This window comes from Mercenaria mercenaria, chromosome 3 (assembly GCF_021730395.1).
Source record: "Mercenaria mercenaria strain notata chromosome 3, MADL_Memer_1, whole genome shotgun sequence".
Lineage (NCBI taxonomy): Eukaryota > Metazoa > Mollusca > Bivalvia > Venerida > Veneridae > Mercenaria > Mercenaria mercenaria.
In genome coordinates, this window is record NC_069363.1 from 21,689,981 (window position 1) to 21,699,747 (window position 9,767).

Below are 9,767 nucleotides of genomic sequence, written 5' to 3' on the forward strand. Positions count from 1 at the left end.
ATAGTGATATTAGAAAAAAGCACCTTGGTAATACACAATGGCCCACTGTCCAAAAATTTAATAATTTAATGTCTTCGAAAAATGCGAAGGTGCTTGTTAAGCTAGCTAAGTTTATTAAAGAAGCCACGCAATATAGAGTCGATACACTTAAAAACAATACTACATAATGTCACGTAAATTGTTATATATGTTTTGTTTGTTTGGATGTTTCCTAACATTTTTTTCTGTAATTTATACGTTTGTTTATTGTATGCATACACTTTTACTTTTTTGAACTGTATATGTATACATGTATTTGTATCAATTGTTAATATGCCATGTTCCTATTATATTTGTTAATGGCCAAAGGCATGTATAAGGCCGAATTTTTGCTGAATAAACCTTGAACCTTGAGCTAAAAGTGGTGGACGTGCACTCGGTAAAATCATCTCGAAGATACACAAAATTAAAGATTTTGGATTTAAAACCTTCGAAAAAATGTACTATTCATGTGCCACGCCCATACTGGATTACTCAGCTGCTGTCTGGGGATTTAAACATAGTCAAGCTATAGACAATATACAAAACAGAGCGATTCGTTATTTCCTCGGGGTACACAGGTTTGTCCAATTTTGGCTTTAACGGGGGACACGGCATGGCTACCAAGCGATTACAGACGGTGGATTAGTATTGTCCGATATTGGAATAGGATTATAGCATTTGATGACAACAGAATTTCTAAAAAGGTTTTCAATATGGATTATGATAAATGCAGAAATAATTGGTGTAGTGATCTGAAGGATATGTTACATAAGCTAGAATTAACGGATTACTTTGACCAAAAGATTGCTATAAACCTTGAACTGTGTAAATCTAGAATAGAAACTTATTACTCCGATGGAGGCAGTAAACAGTTTTGAGCTGTTAGTGTCGAATTGGCCGGTGAAATTTACAAATAAGAGGCAATTTACGGAATGAAGTGCATATTTGAACTTCTAAATAATAATAATTGCTAGAATTGAAGTTTCAGCGGCTAGAATTGAGTTTCACTTATTTAAAAAAAATCAGTTGAGTAGCCTTGATCTTGATAGTATGACGTAATGACTTGCAGGAGCGTATACATGCTTCCTCTGAGCTAGCTTAAAGTGGGGTTGTCATTTTAGCAGGGGCCTCAGGAAAACTGGAACAGTGAAGAAACGGTGCAGATGGCACATATATTTGAGCTTATTTTCAGATTTTACAGTGTTACTGGAGTATGGAACAGTGTAGCAGTTGGGGCTATCATTTTCAGGAAATTTTCTGCAGCGATTTAAAAATTGGCAAATTTAGCTTTTTTCGTCATCAGTTTCCGCGACCGGGAGAGCACAAAATTCAGGTCTTGTAAACAGAAAACTAGATATTAGAGATGTATTGTAGATGGTTTGTAACGATAGACATACAGTGATATTAATGTTGCAATATCTTTATTTCAGGTGTGTGGTTACAGACTTTTGTGTGAGGTTTTGAAAGTTAGGTAGGCGACTCCAGGCCGAGGAGCTCAGAAAACTGTTTACTGCCTCCTTAAGAGCAAATCTTGAAAATTTGTAAGTTCTTCCATGTGCATTTATTTGATGTCTTAGAGGTTTTTCAGTATGATTTGTGAAGGAATATGAGTTTTAAAATTAATTTTGAAGCAAAATGAGAGTTTTTAAGAGCAATAACTAAGGGGAGATAACCGCGATTCAGACATGAAAGTCAGTTTTACAGTGTTTTCCGAGCCGATATAATGAAAGATATATCTGTTCTGACACCATTTTACTTCGACATATGCTTACTGTGACATTAAAGTCGTCAAATAAGGCATTTAAATGCAAATCCATTGATTTCTATTAATTCAGTAAGCTTTTTAACAGCAAAATAGCGGCTCGGACTGTGGAACAGACCTCGGGGGTACTTTCGGCAGTATGTCCTCTGAATCAGTGTTTCGTTGTTCGTTTCAGTTTAGAAGTTATGTACATATTGCATATAACATAGACGCCAGTCACAGCACACAAAGTTTAGAGAATAGACATCTTTTTCCCTAAAATAGATAGGTTTTGAAAGGTTTGTCTCAAAAATAACGTTTTTCTCATATTTCATCACTCGCGAAAAGTGATCATTATCAAATTGAGGTCTTAACATGGACTCTTGGTCTGATGCAGTCAGTTCTATGGGTTGAAAGTCATGTACATCATAGCTTAATATCACAGTGCAGATAATTATCTTCAAATAGACACCATTTAGTGTCTAGGAATAGACAAATAAGCATGTAATGGTATTTCGTGAAACGTTAAGACGGTGACATATGGTGCTCATGCATGTGCTTGTAGCTTCCTGGAACAGGTCCAGCACAGTACCAGTGAGTTAAAATTGCTATAATATTCAGCCAGCTTGGCAGCTGAACATATCTAGATACTAAAAACATGGTTGAGACCTCATTTTTGTATGCAATGGGCCCTAAATGAAGCTGTAATGTTACTAGTTAATTTCGGTACGCGTTCCTGGTAGAATTTCTGCATACATGATGTATTTCAGTTGTTAAAATTTTCAACAGCATATGTTGGATATGTATGAAATTGGGTTTCTTTTGGTCTGAATTGATTAAATTACAAAATAAACAGCAAATGTCATACTATTGGTGTTGTGTATGATACTGCCATGTATAAAGTTTAATTATAATGGACATCTACTAACCCCACCTTTGGGAGGTTCTTAGCTTATAATGCTTAAACCATGTAGTATACTCTCTGCAGTTGTAACTTGTTAAGCAATGAGTAATAAACTATAAAACAATAATCTCTTCTCTCTTAATCCTGTAAAGACATAACAAAGTGGCGACGAGGATAAGTGGAATTTACATTTAAATTCTAAGTTAATGAATTGATAAAATGGCTGGATATATTGGAAAAATTGAACCATATGATGAAAACATAGATTCGTGGATTTCGTACGAGGAGAGACTTGTGCAATACTTTTCGGTGAATGACATCGAAGACGAAAAACGAGTTTCTGCCCTTCTTACATTGATCGGTGGAAAGACTTATAGTTTATTACGAAACTTATGTTCGCCGGTGAAACCAGCAGACAAGTCGTATGATGAATTGACAACGCTGTTAAAGGAACATTTGGCACCCAAACCGTTAGTTATCGCCGAAAGATTTAGATTTCATAAACGAAATCAGGGTACTAGTGAAAGTGTACATGATTATATAGCTGTTTTACGGAAGTTATCAGAGCACTGTGATTTTGGTGATACGCTAAATGATACCTTGAGGGACAGATTTGTGTGTGGTTTGAGGGAAGCAAATATACAAAAACGGTTGTTGTCGAAAACAGACTTGACATTACAAAAAGCCATCGAAGAAGCGGTTGCTATGGAAACGGCAGCAAGAGATGCGTCAGAATTACGAACATCGGCAGAACAAGTGCACAAGACTGCAAGATTTCCGGTAAAGACAAAAAAGCCCGAAAAACCGAAACAGACTCCACCTTTGTTCGATCCCTGTAAACATTGTGGTAAAACTAACCACCAGGCAAACAAATGTTTCTTTAAGAACAAAAAGTGTTACATTTGTAAGAAAACAGGACATCTGAAAAATGTATGTAAATCAAACAAAGTGAAGTCAGTAAGTGATGAGGAATATGACATCAACTATGTTAATTCGGTACGCGGTCGTTCATCAAACAAAATTTGGATTACGCCGGAAATTGACAATATTCCTGTAAAAATGGAACTTGACACTGGCTCTGCTGTTACATTGATATCCAAAGAGGAATTCCAAAAATTGTTTGGAAATAAGGAATTGGACAGACCAACGTCAATATTAAGGACGTATTCAGGTGAAGAAATCACACAAGCAGGGACAAAATTAGTACGTGTCAAGGTCAATGACCAATCTAAAATGTTGCGGATTTGTGTCATAAATGAAAAAGGGCCAGCTTTATTCGGAAGAGACTGGTTACAGCAAATCCAGCTTGATTGGAAGAACATTTTACAGGTAAATACAATTGACAATAATAAATTAAAGAGTCGGTTGAAGGAAATACTAGATCGACACCGCTCAGTATTTTCCGAGGGCATCGGAAAAGTCAAGGGCATGCAGGCAAGTTTATCGCTCAAAGAAAATACAACTCCAAAGTTCGTTAAAGCAAGACCAGTTCCATACTCACTGAAGCCGAAAATCGAGAAAGAACTTGAAAATCTCGAACAACAGGGAATTATTTCGAAAGTAAATAACAGTGACTGGGCAACTCCAATTGTTCCTGTAGTAAAAGCAAACGGAAACGTGAGAATATGTGGTGACTTTAAGGTTACTGTAAACCAAGCGCTTAAAGTAGACAAATATCCTCTCCCTAGAACTGAAGATATTTTCGCAAATTTATCGTCAGGGCAAAAATTTTCGAAACTGGATTTACGACAAGCCTATCTCCATCTGGAAGTCGACGACAAAAGCAAAAAGCTTCTAACAATAAATACGCATAAGGGACTGTATTCATATAGTAGACTTGTCTACGGAATATCTTCAGCGCCATCAATATGGCAGAGAGCGATTGAACAAATCCTCCAGGGAATCGATGGAGTACAGTGCATTCTCGATGACATGGTCATTACCGGTGCTACCAACGAGGAACATTTTAAAAATCTGGATTTAGTATTAACAAGACTAGAACAGTATGGATTACGAGTGAACAAAGACAAATGTGCATTCTTTCAAGACCGGATAAGCTACTGTGGTCATGACATTGATGTTAGTGGATTATGGAAATCACAAGCTAAAATTGGAGCTATTTTAGACACACCCAGGCCTACGAACGTAAGTTCTCTTCGTAGTTATCTTGGTCTTCTCATGTACTACCATAGATTCTTGCCTGACATATCTACGGTCGTCAAACCCTTGAATGAATTGCTCGAGAAAAATCGAAAGTTCGAGTGGAATGATAAACAAGAGCGAGCATTTCAAAATTCAAAAATTCTGTTGACAAAAGAGCCCGTGCTCACACATTATAATCCGGATTTGCCAGTACGATTAGCAACTGATGCCTCACCAGTTGGTATCAGTGGAATACTGTCTCATGTAATGCCAGACGGCTCGGAAAAGCCGATCGCGTTTGCGTCAAGAACTTTGACAAAAACTGAACAGAAATATGCGCAGGTCGATAGAGAGGCCTTGGCAGCCTATTACTTTGTGAAGAGATTCTATACATACCTGTATGGTAGAAAATTCACATTGATAGTCGATTGCCAGGCTCTGCTTTCTATCTTTTCTCCACAAAAACAGATAGCAGTAACGACCGCTGCACGCGTCCAGAGATATGCCTTGTATCTCTCGGGTTTTAATTATGATATAGAGTACAAGAGTACAAAGAAAAACTCAAATGTCGATGCATTGTCACGTTTACCCGTGCGTACGCAACAAGAAGATTGCAATGATGGCGCAGATGTATTTTACACTTCACAAATAGAACAATTACCGGTTACTAGCGCTCAAATTGCACGAGAAACGCGACGAGACAAAATTTTGTCACGTGTTTATGAAGAAGTGCAAAACGGTTGGAATTTGAGTGAAAATGATTCGGTGCTAAAGGCATACGCAAATCGGAAAAGTGAATTATCGATCCATCGTGGATGTTTATTATGGGGAATAAGAGTGGTCATACCTACAAAGTTACGGAAACAGATTTTAGATCTATTGCATGCTAGCCATCCTGGCATTGTGAGAATGAAGAATCTTGCAAGAGGATATGTATGGTATCCTGGCATTGACAAAGATCTAGAATTGCTTGTTAAAAGTTGTGTCGGTTGTCAAAAACAGCAGAAGGCACCTTCAGCAGTTAACCTTCACCCCTGGGAATGGCCTAGTTCTCCATGGGAGCGCGTACATATAGATTTTGCCGGACCATTTTTAGGAAGAATGTTTCTTATTATGGTCGACGCACATTCAAAATGGCCGGAAGTCATTGAAATGAAAAGTACTACGGCCGAAAGAACGATAGAAGTTTTGCGTACGGTATTTTCAAGAAATGGGTTACCTACAAATATTGTGAGTGACAATGGAACACAGTTTTGTTCAGATATTTTCGCAAAATTCATGAAAGACAATGGTATTTTGCATTTAAGGTCTGCACCGTACAACCCGAGCACAAATGGTCTGGCGGAAAGATTTGTCGGTCATTTCAAACAAAGTATACGAGCTATGCATTTTGAAACAGGAGATTTCAATCAGAAACTTAGTTGTTTTCTGTTACGGTATCGCAATACACCGCACAGTACTACAAATGAATCGCCTGCAAAGTTATTTCTAGGTAGAAGTTTGAGGTGTAGGCTCGATCTTGTCAAACCTAACACAAAACGTTATGTGTCTGATAAGCAAATGAAGTCTTCCTTTTCTGATGACAGAAAATTTCGAGAATTTGAAATTGGTGAAAATGTGCTAGCGCGTGATTACCGCGGTAGAGAAAAATGGATTGGCGGTACTATAGTTTCTCGTGAAGGTCCGCTTATGTATCAGGTAGATGTAGGATACAATATAAAATGGCGTAGACATGCAAATCAATTGCGGAAAACTGAAATGATTGAACCGCGATCGATAGATCAGCCGCATGAAACTGACATGGATTTATCAAAATCATTACCGCAAAATAATCCGACTTACAGCCCGGAAAATCTAAATAATCAGGCACAAGGTGACCAGAAAACAGTGCATGAGAAACAAGATAGTACGCAGAAAACTACTGATAATACACCTGTGGTGATTAACAGTAAACAGGACATTGTTTCTGAAAGACGATATCCATTACGGAATAGAAAAGCACCAGATAGATATGGTTTTGATTAGAGGTTTACTCCCCTAGATAAAACAAGTATTTAATGTGTTAATATAGAGTTAAATTAGAACTGGAATTTGGTCAATTAACACTCTTCAGGACTTTATCTCATACTTATTTTATTACAGATAATTTCTACAAAACACTTTCGTGAGGAATTTTACTGATATGAATAATCATGGGAAAATATTTCATTCATAAAAATTCATTCATAATTCTGTAGTATTAGTGTAATTGTTAAGGTTAATGTTTACTTCTAATGAATTTGATGCAGAAGCTTCAAATTAAAAAGGGGAGAAGTGTTGTGTATGATACTGCCATGTATAAAGTTTAATTATAATGGACATCTACTAACCCCACCTTTGGGAGGTTCTTAGCTTATAATGCTTAAACCATGTAGTATACTCTCTGCAGTTGTAACTTGTTAAGCAATGAGTAATAAACTATAAAACAATAATCTCTTCTCTCTTAATCCTGTAAAGACATAACAATTGGGATCACTTTTGTCTCCCTTAAAGAGGCAGTAAACAGTTTTGAGCTGTTAGTGTCGAACTGGCCGGGTGAAATTTACAAATAAGAGGCAATTTACGGAATGAAGTGCATATTTGAACTTCTAAATAATAATAATTGCTAGAATTGAAGTTTCAGCGGCTAGAATTGAGTTTCACTTATTTAAAAAAAACAGTTGAGTAGCCTTGATCTTGATAGTATGACGTAATGACTTGCAGGAGCGTATACATGCTTCCTCTGAGCTAGCTTAAAGTGGGGTTGTCATTTTAGCAGGGGCCTCAGGAAAACTGGAATAGTGAAGAAACGGTACGGATGGCACATATATTTGAGCTTATTTTCAGATTTTACAGTGTTACTGGAGTATGGAACAGTGTAGCAGTTGGGGCTATCATTTTCAGGAAATTTTCTGCAGCGATTTAAAAATTGGCAAATTTAGCCTTTTTCGTCATCAGTTTCCGCGACCGGGAGAGCACAAAATTCAGGTCTTGTAAACAGAAAACTAGATACTAGAGATGTATTGTAGATGGTTTGTAACGACAGACATACAGTGATGTTAATGTTGCAATATCTTTATTTCAGGTGTGTGGTTACAGACTTTTGTATGAGGTTTTGAAAGTTAGGTAGGCGACTCTAGGCCGAGGAGCTCAGAAAACTGTTTGCCCCCAATATATGGTCTCAACAAATATCGTCAGTTAGGAAATTAAGAACATATGATATGTTACATTTAAAACGGCGTTTACGCAAGAAAATTACATTAAGTTAAATTTGAACCGTCATGAATGATCAATGCTTGCACAATTTCGTATAGGTATACTGCCATTGAGAATTGAAACAGGGCGATACGTTGGAGAAGAAACAGAAAATAGACTGTGTACATTGTCACATGATTGTGTAATATGAACTTAGTAGAAAATGAGGTTCATTTTTTAGTTGACTGTGTTTTTTACGAAGAATTTAGGGATCAGTGGTCAGACATACAGTTCGTCCAAAAGAACAGTAATGATAAGCTTAGAACATAAGTGATGTCATATCGTCGAAAGGTTGCTAGGTATCTGGCGAAGGCCTATTCCAAAAGACAAAGTGCACTTTTTAAACGGTGAAGCTTGCGATACTATTGATACTATATAATTGTAATATGCATCATTTCAAACAATAAGAATTATTTATGTGTGGTAAAATTTTTACATATAATAAATTTAAAACTGTTTTAATCATCAAAATATCCACATATTTGCTCTGAGTTAATATCATATCTTATTTCATATTATTCCCAATTTTTAGATCATGTTATAAATGTGTAACAAGTTAACAGGTGACATATAGGCCCATTGGGCCAGGTGTTGTGAATGTTGATCATTTATTGTAATATGTATGTACTGTATATAACACATGTCACGTTAATAAACAATTTACTTACTTACTTCACATGTCTGAACAGAAAATTATTGTCAGCTGATCATGCCAATCCAACATAGGTCAGCACTGAGTAAATTTAGATGTGGAGTAGCTCCATAACGCAAAGAAACTGGAAGATTTTAAAATTTACCTGCCGAGGATAGAAATAGACAATTTTGTGAAGCTGTAGAAGACGAGTCTCATTTAATTTTACATTGTAGAGCATATGATCAGTATCACACATTTTTGTTTACTAAAACTGTTGAAATAGATCATTCTTTCATGTCTCCTAGCGATACTGAAAAACTGACCTTTATACCATATATATATATAGTCTGTAATTCTGCATTGCTGCGTTATATTGCCAAAACCTGTCATCTGGTTTTAAAGAAAAGAAATTTTTATCTTTGTAGATAGGTGTTCACTATGGTCATCATGCTTACACTTACATTAATAAGGTGGAAAGCTCTGTTTTAAATGTAAATAAATCTGTTACTTCCCACAGAAATCTGTGAGACTCTGGATCAAAATGAGTTACTTATTTCAAACGCTAAGGGAAGGTAGAAGATCATATTTTATTTTATTTAAATTATATTGAAAGAAAGTGCAAATATTGCAGATTACTTCAATAACTTGAGGACACGTCACGGCTGAGAACGTTTAGCATTATTGCAATACACAGTCGGTTTCCAATACATGTGCTCATTAGATAAATCCTCAATATCTATGAAAGGGATGTGTTTTGTATGATTGCAACACTATGAGTTGCTCTAATTAGTGACAAATGACTGAAACAATAGGAATTTGTACGTGACTTGGATAGACAAAACGACAGTGAGGTAACAATATATTCTTTTATTGTTTTTATTCACGAGTTGTAAGCTACAATATAGAATACCCATTTTTAAGAAAATCAAACTGGAAGTTAGAAATAACAGAAAAAAATAATTAGGTCATGAGTCATCACACACCTGTTAAAATTTGTCAGGAAGGCATCACCATAACATGGGCCCATTTCATTTTCCCTATCTGATCTTGTT

General features: G+C 36.3%; 1 protein-coding gene and 1 long non-coding RNA gene across 2 annotated transcripts; both read left to right on the forward strand.

Moving 5' to 3' along the window:
- The first annotated feature begins 2,885 nt into the window (after positions 1 to 2,885).
- Positions 2,886 to 6,833, forward strand: LOC128555855 (uncharacterized protein K02A2.6-like). The gene has a single exon (XM_053539623.1). It carries the CDS (start codon positions 2,886 to 2,888, stop codon positions 6,831 to 6,833), a length of 3,948 nt encoding a protein of 1,315 aa, XP_053395598.1.
- A 531-nt stretch (positions 6,834 to 7,364) lies between these two features.
- On the forward strand, positions 7,365 to 8,753 carry LOC123523621 (uncharacterized). The gene is made up of 2 exons (XR_006681146.2): positions 7,365 to 7,638; positions 7,912 to 8,753. It is a non-coding gene; the product is annotated as an uncharacterized LOC123523621 (long non-coding RNA).
- Positions 8,754 to 9,767: the final 1,014 nt, after the last annotated feature.

Bases quoted from the DNA above. Each gene is read 5' to 3' on its own strand.
- LOC128555855 (XM_053539623.1), top strand. From the start codon at position 2,886: ATGGCTGGATATATTGGAAAAATTGAACCATATGATGAAAACATAGAT.